The sequence below is a fragment of the Trachurus trachurus genome (genome assembly GCF_905171665.1).
Source record: "Trachurus trachurus genome assembly, chromosome: 20".
Classification (NCBI taxonomy): domain Eukaryota; kingdom Metazoa; phylum Chordata; class Actinopteri; order Carangiformes; family Carangidae; genus Trachurus; species Trachurus trachurus.
The window spans coordinates 11,346,560-11,373,269 of NC_139911.1; the positions used below are offsets into that span (position 1 = coordinate 11,346,560).

At 41.9% G+C, this 26,710-nt stretch overlaps 3 protein-coding genes across 3 annotated transcripts in view; 1 reads left to right on the forward strand and 2 right to left on the reverse strand.

The window, feature by feature from the left end:
* Positions 1 to 4,805: 4,805 nt before the first annotated feature.
* sbspon (somatomedin B and thrombospondin type 1 domain containing) lies at positions 4,806 to 8,038 on the forward strand. Its single transcript, XM_083995078.1, has 5 exons — positions 4,806 to 5,384; positions 6,379 to 6,573; positions 6,749 to 6,827; positions 7,393 to 7,569; positions 7,730 to 8,038. The coding sequence occupies exons 1-5, from the start codon at positions 5,162 to 5,164 to the stop codon at positions 7,845 to 7,847; spliced, it is 792 nt and encodes a 263-aa protein (XP_083851204.1). The 5' UTR covers positions 4,806 to 5,161; the 3' UTR covers positions 7,848 to 8,038.
* Positions 8,039 to 8,378: 340 nt separating this feature from the next.
* Positions 8,379 to 12,644, reverse strand: terf1 (telomeric repeat binding factor (NIMA-interacting) 1). The gene is made up of 9 exons (XM_083995793.1): positions 12,452 to 12,644; positions 12,107 to 12,202; positions 11,662 to 11,789; positions 11,367 to 11,453; positions 11,130 to 11,279; positions 9,934 to 10,046; positions 9,222 to 9,319; positions 8,886 to 8,998; positions 8,379 to 8,744 (listed from the first exon to the last, which is right to left on the reverse strand). The coding sequence occupies exons 1-9, from the start codon at positions 12,636 to 12,638 to the stop codon at positions 8,583 to 8,585; spliced, it is 1,134 nt and encodes a 377-aa protein (XP_083851919.1). The 5' UTR covers positions 12,639 to 12,644; the 3' UTR covers positions 8,379 to 8,582.
* A 5,104-nt stretch (positions 12,645 to 17,748) lies between these two features.
* kcnb2b (potassium voltage-gated channel subfamily B member 2b) overlaps positions 17,749 to 26,710 on the reverse strand; it is a gene marked incomplete at both ends in the record, with an annotated part of 72,998 nt that continues 64,036 nt past the window's right edge. Inside the window, one exon of the mRNA XM_083995087.1 lies at positions 17,749 to 19,650. Coding sequence (XP_083851213.1) covers positions 17,749 to 19,650 — 1,902 coding nt within the window. The remainder of the gene's footprint in view (positions 19,651 to 26,710) is intronic.

The window sequence follows — 26,710 nt, forward strand, 5'->3', positions numbered from 1 at the left end:
GAGAAGCCACCGCGGTTTCTTTGCTTGTGCTCTCTGTCCTAAAGAAGATAAAGAATAAAACCAAGATAATTTTTTATCATTTAAGACTGTTTGCATACAAGTTTTTACAACTGCCAGGTGTGTGCGTCTTTTTCTTTTCTATTTTCCTACCCTAAATTCTTGACCTCAAATCTGTTATTGCCAGTTATGAGCAGTGAGATATGACATGTTTGCACACAGTCAAAGCACGACAGAGAAATTCTGGAAAAATTATTTTCAGTGCCAGCGCCTTGATGTATATCTTTTCCATTTTATGATGTTTACACACTGTCCTTGGGAGGGCAACACACTCACACACACGTGTCCTACTCACAAGACTAGGGGGCCTGACCTTTCCGCTGCTCTCTGACATTTCATAATATGATTTATGAAATCCACCATGATAGATGAAACCTCTCTCCCAGTGATTATCATTACCTGGAAGTTCCATCTCTCTCAGAGGCAGGGGTCAGTCCCATCCTCCTCCCACACGTCTTATGCTTCGTCTCCCTGCCGCTGCTCCTAATATCCGCATTGATTTACATACATATGGAACTACATGCCAAGATAGGTGAGTGATGTGTGTGTGTGGGGGTGGGCAATTATCAGTGATGATGTCAGGGAGAAACTTTCATCAATATCACTGTCTTTGTTGTCATTACAGTGGCACGGCTCCAAGGCCAGTCCGCTTTCAGAGCTGCTGTCATCAGTGTCATCATCCCTCTCTGCTGCCATGGTCCTGGAGAAGTGCCTTATCATCCATAAACGATCAAGCATTAATGACCTGTAATGAATGGAACATCATTAGTGGGATGTACTGGATGGCTCATCATAATAGACACTCGTGTAAATGCAGTGTGAGGAGCAAGGGACTCACTCATTCAGGGCCATAATGTAAGTCCCCGGGTACAGAGCAGAGCTACTGCCACGGACATTTAATAAGTTAATACTTTTCGTAGTTCTCTGAATTATTTAAGGAACTCACCTGAACTCAATCACACTTACAGAAGCCAAGTCAAACATCCACCATTCTGAAATAATATCTCATGCAGCTTCTTGTGCTTGGGTATGTCACAAATAACATAAAAGACTAAGACACGTTATCAAATGCACGCTGAAAAAAAAAGAAAAAAAAGGTGAGGTTACATGTACAAAGTCCTGACACTCATTTACACATAAACAGGTTATGAATGAACACCCCTGTACAGAAACACACACCCAGCACAAACGTACAGATGCACCCACAGAGGGAGGAAGCTGAGCTATAAATTGAAAGGACAGTGGACAAAGGCTTCCATTCATCAGACAGAAACTCGTGTGTGTACTCATCAGGAGGAAACAAACTCGACCTAATAAGTCTGACTAACTCTTTGGTGAAGTATTTGGTTAAGGTTAAATATTTTCAAGGTCATCATTTGAATCAGGGATGACTTTGTTCCGAGCCAGTGAATCAACTTTGAGGCTCTTCGGTGATTAGACCCTCTATGGTGATGTCGTGATAGATTATCTGGAGGAGAGGGAAACTGATTTTAAAGCTTGATAGTTACGTGATTGGCTGAATTAGACTGTGGCGACAGCTGATTGGTTACTGAACACACCTGTAGTCAGAATGGTGTCAAGTTGAAAAGTTAGAGGTAGAAATAGCAGCTGCTTATTGTACATTCAAGGTGAGACAAAAATGTGTGTGTATGTAATACAAGGAGGGTGTTGTCCTGGTCAGAGGTGACATCATCAGTGTACCTTTACAGCACGTGGCGAGGTTGGGTTAATATGGGCATTTATCAACAAGGTTTTTTGAAACCATGGCAACCCAGGTCAGGCGTTACCATGGGGACAGCCACCGTTTGCATTCCACATATAGGCGAGATCGAGCTAGAGTTCACTCCGTCGTCTCCTTAACACCCAGTGCAAGAAGCATACACACACACACACACACACACACACTTTCATTCCTAAGTAAATCCAGTCAGTCTCTATTTCTAAATTCTCTGCTCATGTGTTTGTCAAATAAGCTAACTAGTGTGTGTGCCTGTGATTGTCATAATACAGTCTGGCGTCTTGTGACAGAGTATGACGACCATAAACACTGTCTTAAGACACATTAGCATGGGGCTCATACTCTCGCTAAGAAAACTCAAAGCAGGGTGAGTTTCTGTGGGAAGCCTGATCGTCTTTGACAAGTGCACAGTGAGGGCTGGAGGTCCAGGGTTGGGGGCCTGTCAGATGTAAAACACACATGCTTTGATGTGCACCTCCAACGTGCTGAAGCCATAGCAAACTCATGCAGCTGTAAGTCTTGCATCAGTGGACGGATCAACTCAGAAGTGAAAAATGCACTGAAAGTGTGCATGTGTGTGTTGGTTTTAGCGACCTATGCAGGGCATCCTCTGTTTTACGCAAAATAAAGTATTACTAGACTTGAATTTACTAAATGATTCATAATTTGGGGCGCTACATCTCAAAATGACTGAAGGTGGGTCATTTTTAATTAGGAGTATTTATAATTTAAAAATATGTCATGTCTAATATTTGTAGTGTACATTACAAAAAGTGTAATATAGGAGCTTTACTCCCGAGGTCAGTCTGGGTTCAGCCCTCTCAAACTTTAATATACACTGATTCAGACACATGCTCTTCAGCGATGCCGTTGCCAATGATTATGGTGAAGATGAAGGCTATTACTGTCGCTTGACCTACCTGCTCCATAGCAAAAAGAAGAATCAAAGAACCCTAAGGGACCCCCCTCTGCTCGCTGCAAGCTTGTTTTTCAAGACAGCAGAGGCAAAGTATCCAGGTTATTACAAGTATCTGTTCCTTCTATAGCAGTAGACGTGGGGAGGCCTCATTCCCCAACACTGCTCCCTGCGGAGGCCTCATTTGTTTCCCATGAGATGGAAGAGAAACTGCTCAAATAAAGGCTGACCCTCCTCGGAGTTCACAGCATCCTCAGACATTCAGGCACCTTGAGCAAACATAACAGTGAAAAATGCTTCCTTGCCACAACCCTGCATAATTATCCGTCTAATTTAGCCCATAATTCTCAAGCATGACTTTCCATCAGTTGCTGAAGCGTTAAAAATTAAGTTATGCTGGGATGGGGACAATTTCTTTCAGCACCACAGGAATGTAAGAGTAAAAAAAAAAGTAGAATGCAATGTTATTAGATTTCACAAACTGAAATGTGCACATAGCTGCTGTCTCCTTTAAGCATGTCTTCATTCCACTGACAGCAGCAAATCTAATAGTCTCGTTAATCAATAAACTGACAGTGACAAGCCATGTCCTAATGAGATAAACCAATTAGTTGCACCAAGACTGTCACAGACAGACCTCTACTCAATTATAGTTCATGAAATGTCTGTCATCTACTGTTCACCTGCACCTGTATGTTATTGATTAAAGCCACACCCTGGTCTGCAAATAGAGCTACACATGCCTGTGCATTAAATATGAAGCTAGCAGGAGATAGTTAACTCAGTTAGCTTGACTTACCTGAGAGAGGGAAAATGGTTTATTGTATCAATCTAACTTTTAAATTGTTAAAAAAAAGGGGGGGGGGGGACGGGACGGGTTAATTTGTGCATTGAAAACATTAGTGTTTTAATAGATGGTGGTTCAACAAGCATTATCTGCTGGATTAGGCTATTTCCTGTGTGGTTGTGGTGACTTCCTGGAACCATGAAGCACCAATTTGTTTTGACACTTTTTGCTGATTTTTTCGCCCCCAATTGAAATAAACAAGACATAATCTAGTTAATTAGTGAGCTTAAATTGTGCCAGTAATACATTTTTGTCTCCTTCAAACTGGACAAATATTCTTATGCTAAGCAAACCTAATCAACTGCTAGCTCTAACGTCATTAAATTCACAAATATGGGAGTGGCTGGTCGGTTGTTTGGTTGGTTGGTAGATAGGTAGGTAGGTAGGTAGATAGGTAGGTAGGCAGGTTGGTTGGTTGGTTGGTTAGTGGGAAGGGAGGCTACTTTATTGATCCTCAGGGAAACTTTGACATCCAGGGGCGTCATAAGAAAAAACATCCTGACACAGACATCAGTAACATCCAACAACTGTAGCTACCCCAATCCCATCAAATTAAAAGAGAAACTCCACAGAGCTTTAAAAAAGTAGCTAAAAAAGTGTATTAAAAATATCAAAGTCTTTAGGAATATATATATCTGCATCCAATTTTCTGCCAGAAAGTAATTAAGCATATTCCAAACAATGATGAACCATTGCTTTACACTTAGTCAGTCAGTAGCTATCAGATAAATCAATAATTGGAAACAATTCTGTAAATACCCACAGTACAAGTGAGTAAACCATGTGCAAAGTGTTCAGATTTCTGCTCGATTACAGTAACCTGTAGGGGAAAAGGGAAAGGGAGAGAGGTGAGAACCAAAGGGTGGCTTTACAACGCTCAGCGGGCCCCCTGGCACAATTGACTGGAGACCTGCCAACTGCTCACATTCCTGTCTTTCTTTTAGGGACCCGAGGTCTGGGGTGGCTGAGAGCGGCTGGGCAAGGCTGACACCAGGGTCACCGTGACTCTGCATGGAGGAGGCGCAAGAAAGAAAAAAGATAAACAAGAACAAAGACAGGTGAGAATGAGGTAAGGAAGAGTGAGGGGGGTGACAGAAGCAAGGGAGGGGGAAACACTCACCCAAACTCACCACATCTTACCCCTCCCTTGTCCCTATTGTCTCCTCCCCGTGTGTGTGATCGAGTGCAGGGAGGTGCTCAGCTGGGAGAGGGAGAGAGAGAAAGAGAGAAAGCTCTGAGGGAGAGGGTGCACACACAACATGAGAGACAGTGGACTGTGATCAGAGGAGGAATGGGGTGTTCTGTTCTGTAGGTTGCTCTGCAGGACCTGTTTCTGGAGGGAAACACAGGGGCTGGACACAGGAGACGGACTCAGGAATTCCAGGTCACAAGGGCTCCTGTGGCAGTCTTGGCTGAGTTGGGCTGGGCTGGTATTCCAACCTCTCCCTCACAGTCATGAGCATGACAGGGGAAGAGTAGGACAAAAAAAAGTGGAATAAACACATTCAGAAGAGCAGAACTGTTGTTGCATCACACACTGGGGACACTGAAGAGGTTAGTGTTTTACTTCAGGGGTGGACTTCTGACCCGACCCCGCCTCGTGATGGGGTCCTCTGTGGAGTTTACCTGTCTGCTGCTGGTGGTTTCCACACTGGGAAAGAGCCACTTGGTGTCTGGTGGATGTTCGGGAAAATGCTGCACGAGCAGAGACTTGAGCTGCTCCACCACTGACTGGAGGATGGACCGCGTGTACGGGACATGCTTCTGCGACGTGGGCTGCGTCAGGACCAAGGACTGCTGCTTCGACTACTTCACAGAGTGTCCAGGTGAGGGATGAGTGGAGGGGCTGAATCACAAAAGGAGGTATACTATACTGTGTATGTGTTGGCTCACACACCTTAACTTTATGATACTAATGCAAGATAACCTGTAAGAGATAACCTGAACTCCGGCTAGAAAGAAAGACTAAAAGAGGAAGATAAAGTAGTTGGAGAAGAAAAGATTATTTACAGTACCTGGCTGTTACAGGGCTGCTTATCTCCCATCTCTATTATCTGATGACACAAAGGTGGCTGGGTGTACATATACCTCCCAAATGTTTCCATACATATGACATTGTTTATGCATATTTATCTTCATGGCCCTGTCAAACTCTTACATGTGGTTTATTCTGTATTTTTTTAGCTTCTAACCTTTATGGCGATCCCGACACAATCCCTGCTACATCACAAAAACAACCCAGGCAGCTTTGTGTCTAACCTCATTTTAGTGGACTGGCCCACATAACGGAATTAGTCCAAATATTTGAAGAATGTGATTCTGTCAATCAGCAATTACAGTTCCAGTCAAACAAGCCAAGCGGACCTAATATGTGTTATAGGCCGGTAGTCACTAAATCTGCATGCTTAATACATCAAAGCTTGATCACCAAGCACAGAGAATGAGTGAAAAGAAAAATCACAGGACTTGGTGATTGAGTGGGTTGCTCTCTTGGCTCTCAACCCACTTGTAGTAGAGCAGGAAACACAAGTTCTACAAGTCACAATCAATGCTTCATTGATCTTAAGTTATTTCCTGCATACTGCATGCTTGATTATACTGTTTGACTGGAAATTCATATTTTTTTGCAGCCTGCACGCTGCTGCAAGTTTCCACTGTTTGCACCGTGCATTGCACACATTGATCTGCAGGAATCAGTCAGTGTTAGGTCCAACTGCTACGTCCGACTTTCATGGCAGTTTGATTGTTTGCTAGAGCAGAGGATATCCTGTGTATAATAATGCCCCCTCCTTCCCCTTCCCCACCCTCACCAACATCCAGCTCAGAACTGCGTTGTGAACGACTGGAGCTTTTGGAGTGGCTGTGCCAAACCCTGCCAGCCTTCGGTGCGAGTGCGTGTTCGTCACATACAGCAGCAGCCCAGTAACGGTGGAGAGCCCTGTCCCAGCCTGCAGCAACGGGCCGGCTGCAGGGAGTACAGAGACCACCAGGGTCACCACTGTGGGCTTAACTCAGGTATGGAAACACACACACACTTCCTGTTTTCACTTTCTCTGCTGCAGCTGCTTCTTGTTGGTTTTATTAGATTACGCTTTTTTTTTCTCCCTCCCTGACTGCAAGGTTCAGTACATTTTATGACATTGTTGACAAGTGCTGACCAAATTTAATCACTTCATTTGGTTGCCATCAGGTCCTGCATTCATCACCAGCATGGAGTTTGGCAAGGGAAGGCCCAAACATGACAACTTTGGAAACCCCCTGGACCCTGGGTAGGTTTCATATCATTCTCCCATTAAGCCTTCTTTAGTATTCTGAAACTGCTCATGACCTCAGGTATCTATAAATTTCACGGGTTGAAAAGTTCATGAACGCTGCCAGGGGTTAGTCTCATTTCAGCGTAATGCGGTGTAACCCAAACCATTTAGAGAGGGGGGTGGGGGGTAAAAAGATAACAGCCAGACTTCTTCCTCCATCTGCATCGGCTGCACAGAAGGTGTTTGCTCACCTGTCCCGTCTGTCCACAGACCATTAAATAAAGCAGCGCAGAGAGACTGCCCACAACCCTTTGAAATTAAATACTCGGGCCTTAATAAAGACTGTCACATGAAAAGCACATTCACAAAAGGCTCAGATGACAGGTTGTTAAGCATTGTGAGCAGCTCAGATTACCTGTTCTACACCAAATTATGAATTATTAGGAGTTTGTCATTATTAGCACCAATAAAATAAATGACACCACAGTGTAGCTGGTGTCACATGCCTTACTTTAGTCATTGACTCTTGCATCCAAGGAATAACTGTGACCTTCGTGACCCTGCGCATGCTCCCCCTCAGGTTCTGTGTGGAATTCACACTGGAGTCCCGGACGCCCCACTGTACCGTGCAGAACCGGCCACACACACACTGGATGCGCTACATAACAGAAGGCTTCAAAGTGTGTGTGGCATGTGAGCCTCCCGCCATGCGAAACAATAGCGGCAGCTGCCAAGGAGACGGCCAGGAATCAGACAAGTATGAAGCCGTGAACCTTTACATGTGTGCTTTCATAGCAGTGTTGTTCAAGGTTGAATATGTTGTTGAAAATATGACTCATCCCATTCATGAAGCCCTTCAGAAAAAGCAGTGAATCAGTAAAAAAAATTGTGTTTTGACACTTGGGGTTTTATTGCAGAGAAGTGTTGCTCCACTGGCAGGCAGTGGGGAGCGCTCAGTGCCATGGGACGTGGAAGAAGATCCAGAGAACGCAGCGGTGCGACTGTCCGCCACAGCACAGCTTCGTCTTCATCTGATCCAAACCAAGCACCGCAGAACCGCGCGCTCTGATCTGGTGTCCACAAAAACATTTCACGGCCAAGCTCCCCTCATCACTGGAGCTGACACAGCGTGAGAGCGCTCAGATCAGATGCTAAGGGGGAGACTTAACACTTGATGGTGGTGCAATGCAAATACTGGCATCCCTCTCTACTTAATAAGCTGCACCTTGATATAAAGGCGTTTTTCAAATCACCATGCACATTTCAAATGCTCTGTGTAATCAGTGTAAATAACATACTGTGTAAAGACACCGCAGTCCAGTATTTCACATTTTCCCTGTACACATTAAGCACACATCTGCTGATTTTGTACATTTTTATTGTAACAAGCCACTGTTTTCATTTTTGTAATAATGTTATGTCAAAGATATTTAACTTAAAAGTATTAAAAAATATATTTTACATTTGTGACATTATGTGTAGGGGAAAATAATTATACAATTAAATAGTCCCCATCATAAAGGGCATATTTTTCCCCTAACCTTTATTCAATTAAAACTGCTTCATTGTTCAGGCAAGAGAAACTAAGATAGTGCAACATAAAACGCATCATCTATAGAAGCAATAACACTTGGCACAGTTCATTTTTCTGAGCGGACGCCCTCTAGTGGTGGATTTTCTTGATGCAAACAGCGGATGAGCAGTATGTCACACCAGCAACAAAAAAAGATCATTCATTTACAAGGCAAAACCACTTTTTATGGAGTTAAGTTAGCTGACCTTATCGGTCTTGACCAAAATCCTCCAGCGATCTTTGAGCATGGTTCCAGTGCGTCCTTGAAAGTCATAATCCTGTAATATCAGAGACCACTTCCCGATGCCGTGACGTCTAACGCCAGCCTTCAGATGTCTGTCCAGCTCGTATGTCCATTTCTAAACAAAGCAAAACCAAACCTTCTCTTTTTAATTTGCCTTTAACAAAAGATAGTGCTGAGTGATGATTGTTTTTTATATTGCCTTGCTTTGGGATTGATTTTGTTCACAGTATTGAATGAGCAGCATGGTTCAACTCACCTCAGGTGCTTTTCTTTTCTTTTGGATCTCTGTGGTGTTGACTGACTTCTCATATTTTAGCTTTTGGATCTCTGTGATGTTGATTGACTTCTCACATTTTAGCTGACTCAACTCTGATGATGGGAGATTTAATATCGGCGTTAGCTTTTCTTTATTCTCAGAAATGTGTCAAGTTTGAAAAGCTCAAAAAATATAGTTAAAAAGAAAAGAAATGAGTCAAATACGTGGAGCATCGATTTCTACATCTTATAGAAAAGTGATCTAACATGAGATTAAAGCAAAAATACATTTTGTTCTGAAAAGAAATATCAATGGCAGAGGAAAAATTTAACTTACCACTGGTGGGGATTCTTCTGAGAGAGACACAAGGCTTCTTGCTTGAATCAGGTTTCCATAGGTCAGTCATTTTAGTTGTGAGTAGTTTCCGTTTTGTTCTGTCACAGTGCAATACAGAGTGGTTACTTAGTGTTTAGGACAGATATCTTAGTTTCTACATTTACACACAAACAACAAAAGACAAAAATATATTTCTAATTGAGAAAAAGACATTTAAACATTTATTTCTATCTATTCGTTTTCCTGGTAGGATGTATTCCCCTCTAATTAAGATCCAATTAGGAAGTGAGGCAGGGGCCTGTGTCTTTATTTTATAAAGTTTGTCTCAACTGCAACTAAGCCCTGAGTATTTAAACTGTGTTTCTAAAAGTCTCCATTTTAGGAGCTAAAAAAAGAAAAAGGAAAAGAAAAAAAGAAAACATCAGGAAAAAATAGGAGTTATTAGTGTGGATGTGGCCTGAGGCCTGGTGTTTGTGCTTGTGTCATCCATCACCAGCCTCACTTTGAATGAACATGGACTACTGCTGGACGGGGCGGAGGCACATGACTGAACATTGGGGTAGGTAACAGTTCATGAATGCATTGCAAGATTAAGTCAGTGAAGGATATCTAAATGTTTACAAGTCAAGCCCTAACATGTACACTGCTCCATACACAATCGAAGTGGGTGTATACATTTGATAAATACAACTTATAAAATGTTATTTCCTACCTTGGACCCTTCTCTATTGTGTCGATGGTCTTTTCTGACAGAGAGCTCTCTTCTTTCACCGTCTCCTTCAGAACTTCAGTGTTCCCTGATGTCAGGACCTCTTCAGTGGCTGCCTGATAGACAGAGAGGAGGGCAGACAGGACACACCGACATACATCAATTATGTTTCTAAATCATATTCCTATAAATTATGGTACGTTTCCCATAATTTTCCAAAAACAATTAACTTTCAGGTGTAAGTATTGCTCTGACACGAAAATCAAACTAATGAGGCCTGTTTTATAATAGCCTGCTAAGTTTAACCTTGGACAACGGCCTCTATGTAAATTAATCCTAAAACTTTCCTGAATAACTGGACCCTGAGGAGTCTGCCCTTCCAACTAATTTGATGACAAATTGTCAATTAACTATGACTGATAAGCTCCATCAAAACCTTCATTTTCACAGGGCGCCATAACTCAGAAGAACAAGAGCATATCTGATCAGGTCTCAACACAAGAGCAAGGAAATTTATTGCCTGTTAAAATTTATTTGTTAATCCTTGCTGTTAGCTGGAGCAAAACATTGGAGACCTTATGTATTTGCCAAGTAAATCATGTGTTAAATCCCCACCCCATAAACAGCTGAGCAGCCAAAACCTGAGAATCCTTTTTGCACTTGCTCAAACGTTATACAGCCAGAGTCATATACAGTATATGTCGATGGGAATTCTGGCCAGATGAAGTTTTCTAAGCATCAAATGCAGCAGCACCGCACATATCACTTTCATCTGTAAGCAAGGAGGGGGTAATCCTCTTAGTCCATATCTTGCACCACGACAAAATAATTTCTTCCAATTATTTTTTTCACTCCATTTTTCAGTCATACAAAGCTTGATCCTTAATTTTACACTGGGATTAGTCCTGCAGGGCCAGCTGTATTAAATTATTATTTTCCAAGAAACAGTGTAGAACTCGTGCTTAACTCTGCGACTCAATGAACCTGAAAAATTATTAAAACTAAAATGAATCCTTTTAAATACCTTTAAAGTATTTAGATATTCAAATGTGGTTTAAAGAGACACAAAACCAAATGAGGCAGCAAAGCTTCTCGTTGTTTTGTGTCTCTTTTAGTCATACTTAAGATGAGTGTGGAGCTTCTTTCCTTCTCTCTTCGTCTGAAGATGGTGTCACAATCCATCCGTGCATAGCACCTACCTTAAGAAGGTAATCAGAGGGATTCTTGTCCAGGTAGGCATCCAAGTAGGCGTGGATTTCCTTCAGCAGGTGGCTCAAGCTTAAGCCTGTGAGGAACGGGTGGTAAGTGTCCCAATTTGTCAAAACTGTTTTCAGCTTGGCTCCCACGTTCTGTTGAAAAAATGTCAGTATGCATTAAAAAAATATATATATGTGTTTTGTGTTTTTCAAAAGAGTAGAGATAACAGACTCACAGACCTGTGGGAAGTCATGGTTATTCTGCAACCACTTGAGGGCGGAGGTGGCAGAGGATCTCTGGCCTTTCTCCATGCACACAGCCACAGACTACAAAGGCAAACACATCACATTAAAGAGTCAAAATGTGGGCAGGAATATAACCCTACTTTTTTTGTATTTGAGCTTTCCTCTATTACATTTAATTCATTCACCAAAACCAGGATGCATGTCTGGATATTCTCGGGTTAGATCTTGCTGGTGTTGTGTTACAGTTATCAGACTACAGTAGAAAAAACACAAACCCTAGTAGTATTACCTGGACAAGTAAAAGAATCTTAATCTTGTTGAACGTGCTCTCATCTTCCACAGTGTCTTTTAGTTTTAACCATATTTTGGCAGCAGACATGAGAGGCATCACACTTTCATCCTCCTCAAACATGATGTCTGGAGAGAAACAGAGAAAAACACAAACTTTGACTCAAAAGCAATCAACTTATATTAACATTACAGTCGTTATAACATACTATACAGTCAGAGTATTGACCCTTATTTGCAATATTTATGCATTTTGACGTAGGCTTAAAATCTAAGCTTGGGTGATAGCTTTAATTGGTTAACATCCTCAAACAGAAGCTTGGTGCTTTATGCTGGTCTGACCTCTCTGTCATAGTCAGTAATGAGAAAACACTGTTTCTAATATAGATAACGTGTTAAAGAAGTTCAGAAAAAGATGAATTCAGCTTTTGACTGCAACACCTTACCCAACATTTTGCCATGCATGACTCTTGCGAGGAAGGCACAAATCATCGTTTTATCTCCATGGCGGTCTCCTTCAAGACACATGTTCTGAGAGATAGCTGAAAAAACAAAGATAAACATCCAAACCAAGTGGCTAACGTTAGCCTCCAGGACAAGAGGAAACTTTACTAAGTCGTGGCCACACGACGTTACGTAACTTACAACGTGTGAACTACTTTAAATTCTCAATACTGTTATTACTTATTACAGTGTTATGCTGCATAACATTGTCTGAACTGTTGTGCTGACTAAAATATGAGGTAAGTTAGCTATCTTATGTTTGATTAGCAGTGGCTACGTTAACTCACCCTGGAAAACCGAAAGCGTTTCGTTGAATTCATCAAATTTGTTTTCTTTGAAACGCCGACACAAACTTATAAACATGAAGTCCGACATCCACCCAGTAGCGACGGCTGTAACGTGGGGAAAACTGACAGTTTGGTCGCTATTTTCTGCATCTGTAGCGACTTTATTGTAGTCGTCGTCTACTTCCATGTTTACAGTTTGCGGTTTCTGTTTTTTTTCTTTTTTCTTCCTTCAGTTGTATTTCCGCGCGCTTTAGCCTTTTCTGCTGGTTTGATGTTGCCTGATCAGAAAGCAGCGCCCTCTGGCGTTCAGGAGGAACTACACATACAAATAGGCTACAGTGGAAATAGAAATTATAGCCTATTATATTATACAAATATATACGTAACAATTATATATGTGTAATAAGAATATAAACATATATAAATTGCAATCCAAATATAACTGGGTTGCCCAGGTTAATACATATATTAAATATGGCAGGAAGGCAGTACATTATGCTCTGTTCCAAAACCGCAGCCCCTGTTATACATTATATTGCTTTGAGCTGATACTGAATTGAACTTTCTCACATTTTCTAAAAATCAAACACATTAACTCTATAAGTTATTAATCCGGTTTAGGTCCATATTAAAAAATGTCTGCAGTGTGTAATCCAAGAGAAAGCAATAATAGTCTGTAGTATGTGATATAGTCTTACTTAAAAGCTTCACCTGAGACAAATTAAGCACATTAATAGATATATGAATGAACAATAAAAAATAAGATGTAACAGCACTCAAATTTGTTTTGCAATAGATATTACAATTATACTGACAGAATGGATGGAATACACTGATAGATACTGCGATACAATTGTCCATCACATTAGTATAATGCAATATTAACCTCTTTATTTTCTGTTTGAGTGTATGGAATCCTGTGGGTTTTTTTTCCTTTTAAATTAAAGACATTTCCTGCCAGATCCTCTGAGGTTTTAGAGAGCTGCTTATGTTTAATATCACTGTTTGGCAGCACTTCACAACAGAGAAGTGAAGAAACATTAATAGCATCTAATGGAATGGCATACATTTCCCTCCGCTGATAAATGATTTATCAGCCAGTCACACCAGATTACCGAGTTGTCTGCACTTTAGGATACAAAAAACAACAACAACTTTGCATACCTTCTTGCAGCAAATGCAATCAGTTTCGATTAATGTTATTTATGAAGATATGGTTCATAAACTCATGTATCTTGCATCATATTACGTAATGATCCTTATTATACATAATATTTATCCAGTAAAATGCAGATGTGGCCTACAAACATCAGCTGATTTGTAGAACAGAGCACACCAGACACACACAAAAACACATGCGCGAGTTATATACACATTTATTTGTTATTCTGCATATGCTAATAGACGTAATGGGGAACAATGCTCTACAGAAATGTTGACATACATGTACCATAACAAAGTGTTCTGTGGTCACATAATTGTTTGGACTAATACATGCATACAAAGATGTTGCTTTGTACAGAAAAGTCTGTAGCTCAGAATGTGTCTAACGATAATGCTCTCCAAAGCTGAACAGAGAAAGAAAATGTAAGAGGCAGATTACACAGACATAAGAAGAAACAATATAGCTTTATGCATTTTAGGGAGCAAGGTTCGGTAAGCACGCATGAGTGACACGGACAATACCCATTCTCTCAGAGAAAATAAAGACACAACCTTTCCACTCTGTACAGTATCATAGATGATAATGCCATTGTGAGACAGTAAGACAGAGCACGGTCCTTTTGCTGTCAGCTCACAGAATTAATTTCAGTATCCACACAAACATCATCCCAAGGGGATATAGCTGATCAATCCAAATCCCTTGTTTCTCTACCCTACCTGTCAAAATGAAGGATTACTCGAGGCTAACACGGAGACATGATTACTACAAACAACGGATGAAAAAAAAACAAAAAAAAACTTTGAACGTACAGGTACAGAAAAAAATAATTTAACATGAAGGTTGTCATCTAACCTTCATTGATAAAGAAAAAACGGGGCAAATGAAAACCCCAAACAACGACAACCACCACTGACCCCACATTTATTTTGAAAGAATCTGAATGACCAGTGAGGGATCGATTATTTTCATAAAAGATAACTCCATGAGCTCTCACATGAACCTCTTGATTACCGAGTCGTATTGTGTTGGTCTGGGCGTACAGTATGTACACAGACAAAAGGAAATATGGACCACAACTAATAGGATGTAACCATTTGGGAGTATACTGGTTTTCCTTCCTCCTCTTTCCCTTCTGCTAACCTTTTCTTTCACCCATTGATCACTGTTCCTGAGGGCACGCCATGGGGTAAAAGCCTCTGAAGCCATAGGGACTGGAGCGTTCAGCAGTGTCAGCATGGGAAATAATCATCAGATGGATCAGTTAAGTGACAATAGGGATCTCTTCCTGCCTGCCCGCGGTCAGACGGGCCCATCGTGCTCCTTCTTTCTATTTCTCAGCTCTCCAAAGTTTAACAGTCCAGCTTCTTGTTTGTTTGTGCTGCTTCCTGCCTCACTGAAGACTGATGGGGGTGGATACTGAATGTGGTACACAGATTACCCAGGAGGAGGGAGAAATATTGCCGCTCCTTACTCCGGGAGCCGAGACATCGATATGGATTTGACAACATCACTTTTCAAAAAGTACAGAAGGTAACTAGTTGACATGAACCGTTAAAGAAAAAACAGAGAATCTATCCAATCGGAACATCAGAGAGTTATAGAAAACCTGAGAACTCAATAACATTACGTGTATCTATTACATAAAGACCTGATTTCTCCTATAAAATTAGAATTTTCTGTACAGTGCTATATGAACAAAGCAAAATGACTTGCTACCTTCTCATAAACAGTGGTGTTATGAAAAGGCACGCATCATTTCAACCACCATATGGCAGGAAATTGTGGTCGTGCTCCATTTTGGTTTTTAGAAAAAATAGAATCATTCTCAACGTTAATTCACAAAAAACATAAAATCCTTTGTGTGTGGCCATTGAAGTTAGATTATCTTGATATCTTCCACAGACATGTGTTAGATTTATATGTAAATCTAACAGCAATATAAAAGGCCCAAAGTGGTCAATTTGGATCCCTATTCCCACAGATAATCAAAGATGAGGTCCATTGATACCTGGCATTAAGGTGCTTGACAGCGTTATGCCAGCTGTATATTATGAAAAAGTAAAAGTCAAATTCTCATTTGCATTGTTTGTGAGATTCTGGTAGTTGTAATACTGTTTTGCCTCATATTAAAGATATAACATTTGAAAAATACAAGTAATTTCTGCCTGTACACTTACAAATTCCCATAGACAGAAAATAAAGTGCCACAATTCTTGGCCTGCATAGATTGCAGTATGCGGTATTGCACATTCCACACCTCACTGTGAGAACAACAAAAAAATGATGATGATAATAATAATAATAATTATAATATAAGAAGAAAAACAGAGAGAAAACTAAAAACAAACAAACAAAAAAACTTCCACATACTTCCTGTCAGTACGATTCTGGTTTGTGTGGCTTTCGCAAACACACTACGAACACACTCAGCCAAGTGTCATGCTGAAACAACAAACAAATATTCCAGCAATAAAATCGGAATCAAAGGCAACATACAACAGATATTTTCAGTCAAGTGTAAAACAAAAAAGCAAGACAGAAGACGAGAGAAAGAGAGAGAGAGAGATACAGAGAGAGAAAACAAACTCCTTTGGGTTTAAGTTTGACTGAAAATAGTTTTGTTCACAATAAAACACAATAAATTACAGTCCAAGACACTACGGATATACAAAAAAGAAAGAAAAAAAAAAAGAAGATGCCTTAAACTTTTTCAGCAGGATCGGATAAACTTGCAGTAGTATGGAACAGGTGTCAACAACAGGACGCTGAGGATCGGACAATGAACACAATGCAGGTAAACAAACCATAAGGAAAACAAAAAAAACCAACTACTCTCATAATATATGATATATATGTTAGGATGCAGCTGAGATAGATGAAAGCTTGTCTGTGTGCTTGATTTGGTCCATTGATATCACAAGGAATATTGTCATTTTTTTGTGGTAGTTTATCCCTTTTAAACTGCCAAAATAGATAATTACAGTTTAAAGCATATATGCGTATTAATGACCAGGTCTACTGTGCTGAATTCATAGATAGTTTTGACTTTGTTTTGTGGAGTCTCACTTAAATATTGTAGATTTTTTTCTACAACCAATCTAGTCCTACATATTTTATTTTTTATTTTATTCTTAAAACTACTTTTAGATGTATATATCTGATGTCTGAGTGAGTAAATAAGATTTATCTCTGTGATCTGGATGGAGTCAAAAGGCCGAACAAGGAGAGAAACGTCTAAAACCTTGTCCCAACTTCTGAAACCGCATGATAAATATTTTCAGTAATGGTAGTATCTGATAGTTTCTGTCCTTACTGGTTACATAGATATGTATTTGGCAACTACAGGTGTATGCGCTTCAGAGGAACCAGGGTGTTTTTGTCCTTCTTGCCCACGTTCATTGATTCAAAGACTGAGTGTCGGATGCTCAAACTGATAGTTCAACAGTCATCATGAAAACCAAAAGCAATAATGTTAACGTTACAGTTTCATACACCAATGTTCACACGAAAAAACATTACAGGGTCGTCATGGGAACACTTTGCATTTCCACAAAAAAGGTAATGATATGTTTTTTTTTATAGGTCGCTACGATGCAACACCGACTCAATCCCTCCTCCCTTCCCTTTTCACATTACAAATATTTTGTACCTTCAGTGACAGTCTTCCTTTGCCATCCTGTGCATTGTCATTGCCTTAGATGTCCTAGTATTTACAGTGGAGTGCTTTCAGCAAACTAAGCACCGTAAAATATCTGTCTTTTTTTTTTTAAATGCATGCTTTTTACAGATAAGTCCCTCTGTGCATTTCCTTCTTTTGCTAGAAAAAGGAGACTGTCATTATGTACATTGGGGGGACCAAAATGTCTACATTAGTTGATGAATTCCCTCTGTTTTTAAAGAGCCTCCTCTTTGAGCACTGTTAGTCCCGAAGTCATTCTTGAATCTGCACCAAAGACTGCAGTTTCTTTTTCAGCAATACACAACAACACAAGTAAAAGGGACTTGTCATGCCATGCAAAAATATCTCTCACTACAACTTGCACCCTTGTCCTTTTCTTGCTGTTCTCCCCCCCCCCCACACGCCAGGCTGAGGTTGCAGTGGGCCTTTTGTCCCTAAAAGCTTCCCTTACAGTCACATGCTGGTTTCAACGGTCGGAGAAAGGCTGCCGTCCCCGGGTATCAGGTGGATATCAGTTGTAAACATGTGGTTCTCTACTTTGTGACCACTTTGGTTGCTGTCACCCTTCACCTCCTCGCCGGCCCCGACCACACCTTGGGTGCAATTTTGTGCTGCTGTCTTGGGCGACAAGGGCACCGCGGCGCCCGCCACCTCCATCAGATGCTTCTCCTCGTGGTTCTCCGTGGATTGGTCTTCGTCGCCGGGCGGGGTGTCCACCACCAGCCTCTCGGGGGACAGGGGGCAGGTCTCCTCCTCCGTGATGGGGAGCAGCTCGTCTGAACTCTGGATGAGCGGTGACGTCTCGCCATCCGGGGACTCGTCTTCCAGGATGCTGGAGCTGATGTCTCCAGGAGAGGTAGTGCTGGGCGGTGTGAGCGGGCCTTCAGCAGAGGTTTTGTTGTGGTTGGCCTTTAACCCCTTTATTTTAAGAGGGTTATTCCCTCTTATAGAGCTCCGGATATTCTCCACAGCGCTGTTAAAGGTCTCCTCTTCTATGTGGTCGTCTCCGTCCCTCAGCTGGCTGAGGTTGAGAGGTGGTGGCACCCTGGGATTTCTGACCTCATGCCCAGCGTCTTCCTCATCTGAGTTGGAGCCCTGTGCTTCGTTGTCGGCCGAGCAGCCGGCTAAGTCATCCGACGAAGAGGGCGGCACTTCCTTCATCTCCAGCTCCACCTCCTCTTTTAACGTAAATTCAGGGCTGTGGGGTTTCTTGGGTGAGGCAGGGGCGGTCATAGTTGTGCTCAGGGTGCTCATGGAGCTCATAGTGTTGAGGTTAGTGAAGGACTGTGACTTGGTCATCTGGTTGTACATCTCCTCCAGTTTCTGAGCATTAAGGTGCTGAGGCGTCCTGTTTGTCCGCTGTGGACTTCCAGTGGTGGTGATGGTTATACGGTGGGGGGAGCTCGGCGTCACAGGCTCTGTGTTTCTTCTATCAGGGGACCTTAGGTTAATTTGGGATCCCCTAGCCCCGCCCCAGCGGCTAGGTGATAGGTGGTTGTCGAGGGAGGTTTTGTCCTCTCCTTTCTCCACCACCACATCCATCAGTTCCATACTGCGGGCAAAGGCATCTTTGAGGTTCATTGACACAATGCTGCCGTTCCTCTTGGCTCTCTCCAGGGCCTCCCTCCTCTTGATGGCCTTCTCCTGCCTCTTCTGCTCCTTATAGAACTCAGAGAAGTTGTTGACAATAATAGGGATGGGTAGGGCAATCACCAGCACTCCTGCAATGCAGCAGAGCCCACCCACAATCTTTCCAAGCAAAGTCTGTGGGTAAATGTCACCGTAGCCCACTGTGGTCATTGTGATGGTTGCCCACCAGAATGAGGCAGGGATACTGGTGAATTTGGTGGCATCTTCATCTTTCTCAGCAAAGAACACCAAGCTGGAAAATATCATGATGCCCATGGCAAGAAATAGAATAAGCAGCCCCAGTTCGTTGTAGCTCCTCCTCAGAGTAAACCCCAGAGACTGGAGCCCGGTGGAGTGCCTGGCTAACTTCAGGATCCTCAATATTCTCATGATCCTGAATATCTGCACAACACGGCGCACGTTTTGGAACTGTAGCACGCTCTTGTTGGACTCTGTGAGGAAGATGGTGACATAGTAGGGCAGGATGGCCAGCAGGTCAATGACATTCAGCGGGCCCTTGAAGAACTTCCACTTATTAGGAGAGGAGAGGAAGCGGAGGATATACTCCATGGTGAACCAGGCGATGCACACGGCCTCCACGTGGGCAAGCTGGGGGTTGTCGTTGGGCTGGCCGTACTCGTCTGTGACCTGGAGCTCCGGTAAGGTGTTGAGAGACAGAGCGATGGTGGAGAGGACGATGAAGAGGATTGATATGATGGCGAGCACCTGAGGAGAGAGAGAACAGAGAGGAATAGCGTATTAGTAGGAGACCAAAAAATTCATGTGGAAAACTTTTATTTCCATTAATAATAACCCACTTGAATTAATGAATGAACGTAGCTCATCTTGTATAGCTGAGTCAATCTATCACTTTTCTCTTTCAATAAACATATTATGATTATATGGGCTATGCTTTTTAGATATATTAATATGTTAATAAATATAAAACAGCATTATGTACTGTACAATATCAAAAGATGGATGCAATGGTGAGGCAAAAAAAAAAAATTAGATAAGGGGAAGTAACTGGTCCAGAAATCTGTTTTGGAAATACAGTAGAGGAGTGTGTTTGTGTGTGATCTCATCTACAATAAATAAAAGGTTCAAAGGATTTTGGCTCCACCTGTTGGCAACAGACTAAAACATCCATCTCTGTCTGCCTGTGAGTGTGTGTGTGTGTGTGTGTGTGTGTGTGTGTGTGTGTGTGTGTGTGTGTGTGTGTGTGTGTGTGTGTGTGTGTATGTGTGTCTTAAAATATAATTTGTTATTTTCGGTACAAAGAAGAAAAGTAACTGTACCAAAGTTTTTGGAAAATTATTGTTTGTTCTAGTAAAATGGGCAATGGAAATTAAATGCTTTGATATCGTTTCCTGTGCCGTCTGTTCAGGGAGGGGATGGGATGGGAAGGAACATCCTGCATAATCCTATGAGGTCAGCGCAGCATGAGGCTGCGTTTCAACTGTGGCTCTTTACCTTGACCAGGATTTATTGACCTCAGTAGATTAAATCTGTCTTTAGATGTTCTGACTGAGGGTTGACATTTATAAAATGAGAGAGTGTGAGCAATATATGATGAGGGGGGGAGTGTGTTTGAATGTCACATCATGTTATTTGATGAATACGTGTTGCCTTGCCGCTCCAGAGTGAGAAGTATTACATGGCTCACTCATCATTTGTCCCTTTGGTTCTCTTCAGTAGTACCTCTGTGTATTTTATCTCTGCCTCCACCTTGCAGCTAGAGCCACAGATATAACTCCTTACAATGCTACTGGGATTAGTACATGTCTTTTCTTTTTTTTCTTTACCCACAACCCAACTCAGTGTCTCAGCCCACACAGGTGGAAAAGTCTCTGTCCTACAGTCCGCAGCACTGCAGGACATCTTCAGCAATCAGCATTCTTTTGTGTGAGGTCCTCTATGACCTGAGCAATATAAAACCTATTAAAATCTAATGAACAAAGATTGAAGAGACTCAGTCAAGATAGGCAAACAAAGCGCCCTGAATACTAATCACAAACCACATTAAGTTGCCGGACACACTGATTATCTACACTGTGTAGTCATGAGACGCTCACTGTATCTCCTTTGTGACTTCATTAATTTAGCAAATATTATATATTAGCGAATATCGCATAGGGAACGGAGCTCAAGGATTTTGCTGTACTCAGGGGTCAGCCATTTCTAGACTCGACCCATTAGCCTGTAGATAGTGCTGACACACTGAAAAAAGGTTGGTGACCTTGCCTGAAATATACAAAAGTAAATGCATGTGTGAAAAAAAATGCTTTTAAAGAGAGGGAACTCCTCTTATTGGGTGAAAAAGACAGGGACAAAAACAAGAGAGAGAGAGAGAAACGGAGATGAGGGGGTGTCACGGCTCAGCAGAGGAAGTGTTATCACCAAATGAATGCTGGTGCTGATTAGGTTAAACCTCTTAGCAGCTAAGTGAGGCAACCTGGGCAAGCCTGGCACCGAACTGAGCCGAAAGACTGCGGAGTCACAGTAAAGGACGCAGATTGCTTCCATATTTGAGGCTTCCCTCCCCAACGTTGGTGCCAAGTTACTCGATGAGAGAGGAACCTTTCGCTTGTGTCCCTGTTGCTGAACACCTTGGCACCCAGTCAGCTGCAAAGGTGGAAGAGTAGATTACAGCATGAGATAATGATTTTGCTCAGTTTATAGGATTACCGGCGGTAAATTGCATGGATCATGAAGCTGATTTTTTTTTTTTTTTTCCAGACACGCTCCGAGAATACAGATGGTATATGGAAACACAGGCAAAAGGTAACTCATTCTTTAGAGGGCAACTTTTCTTTATTTAGATTCACATTAACTGCCTCAGAGGAGACAGTTAATCTTCCATTGTTCCACACTTTGGAGCAAGAGAGGCCTTTAAAGCTACACTACTGTATGAACAGCTGATTGAACGGACGTGTGGGCATGCCACACACACACACACACACACACACATAGAAAGAGAGAAAGTAAGTGATTAATGCTTTCACTGATCCACACCCATGCGATCTCACCTTCCTACACACCCATGCGCCCTTTGCTCGTGGACACCGGCGAATGGCATTTGAGCGTGAGGATGAGCAATCCTAAGGTGGCTTGCATTAACCTACTGTAATTGAGTGGGAGTAGTTAAGAAGATCAATTACTTGGACTCAGTCTTCTTTGCCCCCTGATTTGCATGTGTGGCGACATTAAGTATAGCATCAAATGCCACGAGTGGTGGATTAGAAAACGGAAACAAGCGCGGTCGACCTGGAAGTGACCCAAAGAAAGGAAGGAACTGAAACAAGACATTTCACTAAACTGGACACTAATCTATGGGACTATTTGAACAAGAGATAAGAGAGGAAGAAAGAGATGAAATTAATTCATTTTACAAAACAAATGAATGCAATATGTAGGCCAAACTGTCTGTATACACACCCCTGAGCTACAGAGCAACATTACTGCAATTTCTTTGGAACATGTGAAAGATTATTGTTTTTGTTTTTATGAAAAGCAATTTTAAAGAAATTAGTTTTGCAAACTGCTGAATTTCAATACAAACAGTCACATTAAATACATGGAAGTTTTTCTTTTCTTTTTTAAAGCTTATCTTTCTCTATCTTTCCTTGTCCCTGTCCCTGTGAAGGATTTGACCCGCCGTCGTCAGGTCAGACATGAGACCTGATTGGCTTAGACAGGAAGGGGGTTTGTCTTCAGATGATTAGGCGATTTGTGACATGACTTAGTTCTCTGTGGCTACTCAGCCTCTTGCACTATCCCTACACAACCTCTGCCACAGTAAGTGTTTAGTATGACTGTGCAGGAAGCCGCTTCGCTTTCAGATTTACAATCAGATGGAAAAAGAGAGAAATACTGAGTGCCACATGACTCTTATTTTTATACAACACTCTGAGGATTTCCCTTAATATTTTGCTCTTTACTCCGCACCACATTATAAAACACATTATGAAAAAATAAATCACTTTGACAAATGGCCTCACAAAAACAAAAACCAGCTGGCTCGATTCCTCGAGGGACAGCTCAAAAAAAAGTAGTGCCAGCGAAGGTTTAGGCAGTAGTTTACTGAATATCTCTTGTGTATCATAGGAGTGAATGTGAACTCCCACACCCACCCTCGCAATCTCATTCCGCAGCTCTTTTAAGGGCAGTATTAGATCCTCTGGGACAGCCTGAGCAGGAAGTGTGAAGTTGATCCAGAGGAGAGAAGACGCAGCAGCCACTGAGTTAAGAGCTCTCTTGAGCCTCTCTTGATTTCCATCTTCATCCGCCTGTCATCTCAACCTGCTACATCCCAACACGGCGAGACTATGGCCACTCCCCGTCCTCCTCTGGTTCCCACAGGAAGCAGTCAATAGGGACACCAATTCCCTCTCTAAATATCTTGTCATCGCTGACAGCGGCCTGTGGTTGCACAGTTACACCCCCCGCTTCCTGCATCACCTCCTCCGCTCGCATCCCCGTCATTCCTTACCTTGAGGGAGGAAAGATGCTGTGGGGAAGAAAAATAACCTGCACCACACCAGTTGCCCATCTGCCAGTTTGGGAGGGGGGGTTATTGATTGTGTATACATCACATTATGGACACTGAGCCAGGTCCAGCGAGTTCCTATTGATCTACCAAGCTCAGAGCTCTTATGGACCATGATCCACCTCAGAGGTCCCCCCACTGACTCCCCCCTCCCGACCTCCTCCCACTAGTGTCATCAATTTGTGTGTTGGAGGTATTGAGCCATTCCTCAGGTATGATAATTTTTTGCTGGGGAATCAATCCAGGCGATTATGGCTATGTTAATGTGGATTGATCCCGGGACTCGTGGTATTTCATCTTCTGGGACTGTATCTCTTCCGTGTGGCGACCTCATCAAAGCATACCAGCGTGTTGGGTCTCACGTGGTTACACAACTTTGCACAAGGCCTAAAACAAAAGGATACTATGTTAATTTAATGACCATATTAAATGTTGATGTATGGGCAATTGTCCTTCACTTTTCAGCCCAATGGCTCCATATGCTGCGAACAGGTTTAGCGAGATCCAAATGACGAGGTTTGACTCCTAAATGTGCACGAATTGTGTTAGTGAGGCCATTACCAGGAGTTAATGATGACACAGAGCAAATATGGCTTTATTAAAGAACCTGCTCAGATACTTTAAGGGAGATTTATAAGGAATGGATAGTTGGGATATGACTTGAATACATGCACCCTTAGAGAGACTCAATATTAATCAACAAAAGAGGAGAGACATCTTTCCTCCCACACTGTCAGGATTCTGCTGGTAGAGTGCCTTTTTTTTTCCTATGGCCAGTTTCCAGACTTCACAGCGAGAGGAGCGCAGAGAGGGATTGTGAGATTTGGTGGCCGTCCACTATTTTGTCCCACGGCTCCTCCAAGGTTCAGAGAGGTTTTGGAGGGATGCCACAGTCATTATGATGTGGGCCTCAATTCTAAAGCCATTAGTCTGTGGACAAGATAAATGAGCTCATAAAGCACTGGAAAGAAAAAAAATGACAAAACTGATTCAGCTGAATTCCTTGAAACTGGTACAGTTCATCTATCGCAATTCAAATATGTCCTACTTTTTTTTTCCTTTTTACAATTCTGCAACAAAATCAGATAATAGAAACCGCTCCAGCAGTGTCCATCTGGTTAACTATTTCTGGCAACTCCGCTGGGGGTTTAGCACTTAACAATGAAGACTTATTATTACAAGAGAAACTATTGAGCTGTTCATACACCTTTGACAGCTCTCAGTGCAGTCAATAATTGCAGTGGATATAACCCATTTGTCTTGGAATAACGCGGCATTGCCATATTGTGTCACTTACAATTTGATTTGTCATCAGTCAGACAGACTATATAATGTGCCCCCCCCCCTGTGCTTGGCAGCTTTTTTCAGGGGTATTGGCATGATGTGATTAAAGTCACAATTTCAGGGTCAATCTCAGTGAGGTGCCTTTACAATCAGTGTGAGAGACAAACTCTGCATATAAATGATTTCTCCTCTTCTCTTTTTATTTTATCTTTGCAGCCCTCTCTCTCCCTCTCACTTTCATATCATCCTTGCTGGAGGCGTGCAACAGAGGGTTTCAGCCAGTGTTGTATGCCGAGGCCGCGAGGTTCCCTCAGCTGCACAGAAAACGGGTTGAATGGGCTGAAAGCGTCTGACAGGAAGCTTAATCAATAACCACTTCTCATCTGCTTGCAGGACACCTGCATCCTTTGAGTGCTAGAGTCCAATTTCTAGCCACAAAATTGAGTACGAAGCGATAAATAAATAATGAATAAAAATGTTATTGTTGAGGAATATCTCTCTGCACAATGTTTACTATGATCTTCCCCACCAAAGTTTATTGTGATACTTTTTCATCCTGTTCGTGTACTGTAAACACATTGTTCATGTACTTCTCCCCCTCCCCCCTCCGAGCCTCTTCCGCTACTTTCCAGGTTGTATTTGTACTGGAGTGATACTTGTTTGTGTGTTACTTTCTCTCTTATTGTACAACCAGGGAGGAAAGTGGGCTAATATGAAATATTTATAAAGCGTGTTCATCCATCGCCTGTACACAAGAAGCAACACGGCTGTGTGTTGTGTTGTGTTGTGTGTGTGTGTGCCAGCATGTGGCACAATTACAGGTCAGAGGAGTTTGGTTGTTGAATGACGCACTCATGATTAGCAGACTGAAATATTATACGCAGATATTAGCTGACACGTTGTACTGACATTTCTCCATTGTCAAATGACACCTGACCTGAATTCCACACTGCTGCGGATTCTTTGCAACAATGGGGAACGGAAATAGGCAATGAATTATTGTATGAATCTCTGTTAGTCCTGAGTTTTCTTAACTTTCAATAAAACCAAACACACATGAGACTAAACTAAATATTAACAGGAAGTTGAGAAGTTCAGCAAAAATCATTACAAAGTGTGATTCATCCACATTTCAAAACAATCGCTTTCAATCGAATATTCTTATAACAATGAGTCATTAATTTTACAAAGAAGTAAAGAAGAAGGCTTCTGATCTCTAGCCAACAACTTAAAGGGTAAAAACAAAAAGCACAAATCTCTGAACACTCTAATTAATTTTATGCAAAACACAGCCTCCAGTGGATCTGTACATAAAACATACTTTAAATGTCCACTTGCAAACTTTTTATTTATTTCATCAAGGAAACAAACTTCTATATTCATGTATATTAATGAGTGAACAGGAAGGGCGGTTGTCACCCAGCACTTCTGACCTGTGTAGCCTATTGAGGCCACAATGTAGCGCAGCACAGCAGCACTAAACTCAAACATTCATGAGCATGCTGCCACACGATCACCACACTGTCACCGTCACAACGACACAACGCTTTAAATGCTGAACTTTACATCAGGAGCTAGCAAGACCATTTCTGGGCTCAACCTTGAGAGAAGTTCAACAACTCTCCTTCACAATCAAGTGTATTGATGAATTTATTTAAAGCTCTGATAGGAACCTTGAGCCATCCGCTGACTGAAATAGATACCTAATGCTTGGTCCATCCTATTGTATATCCTGTAACATAGCCCTCTGTCTCTTATCAGATTTCTACAACCAGTATAGTCTTCGGGACAGATATGATCGCACTTCAACAATACTTCATCAGTGCATTTAAGAAAAAAAAAGAAAAAAAAGATATCCCACAGTGCAGGGATGCTATTTCTGTGGACGACTCAGCGGTTTTGTGAATTAGGCGTTGGATGTGAAAATGGTTTCCCACTGAGACCAAGGCTCCT

Bases quoted from the DNA above. Each gene is read 5' to 3' on its own strand.
- sbspon (XM_083995078.1), top strand. From the start codon at position 5,162: ATGGGGTCCTCTGTGGAGTTTACCTGTCTGCTGCTGGTGGTTTCCACA. The intron at 5,385-6,378 runs GTGAGGGATGAG...ACCAACATCCAG, and splicing joins CTACTTCACAGAGTGTCCAG to CTCAGAACTGCGTTGTGAAC. The intron at 6,574-6,748 runs GTATGGAAACAC...GGTTGCCATCAG, and splicing joins CCACTGTGGGCTTAACTCAG to GTCCTGCATTCATCACCAGC.
- terf1 (XM_083995793.1), bottom strand. From the start codon at position 12,638: ATGGAAGTAGACGACGACTACAATAAAGTCGCTACAGATGCAGAAAAT. The intron at 12,203-12,451 runs GTGAGTTAACGT...TTGTTTTTTCAG, and splicing joins AACGCTTTCGGTTTTCCAGG to CTATCTCTCAGAACATGTGT. The intron at 11,790-12,106 runs GTAAGGTGTTGC...GTTTCTCTCCAG, and splicing joins CATGCATGGCAAAATGTTGG to ACATCATGTTTGAGGAGGAT.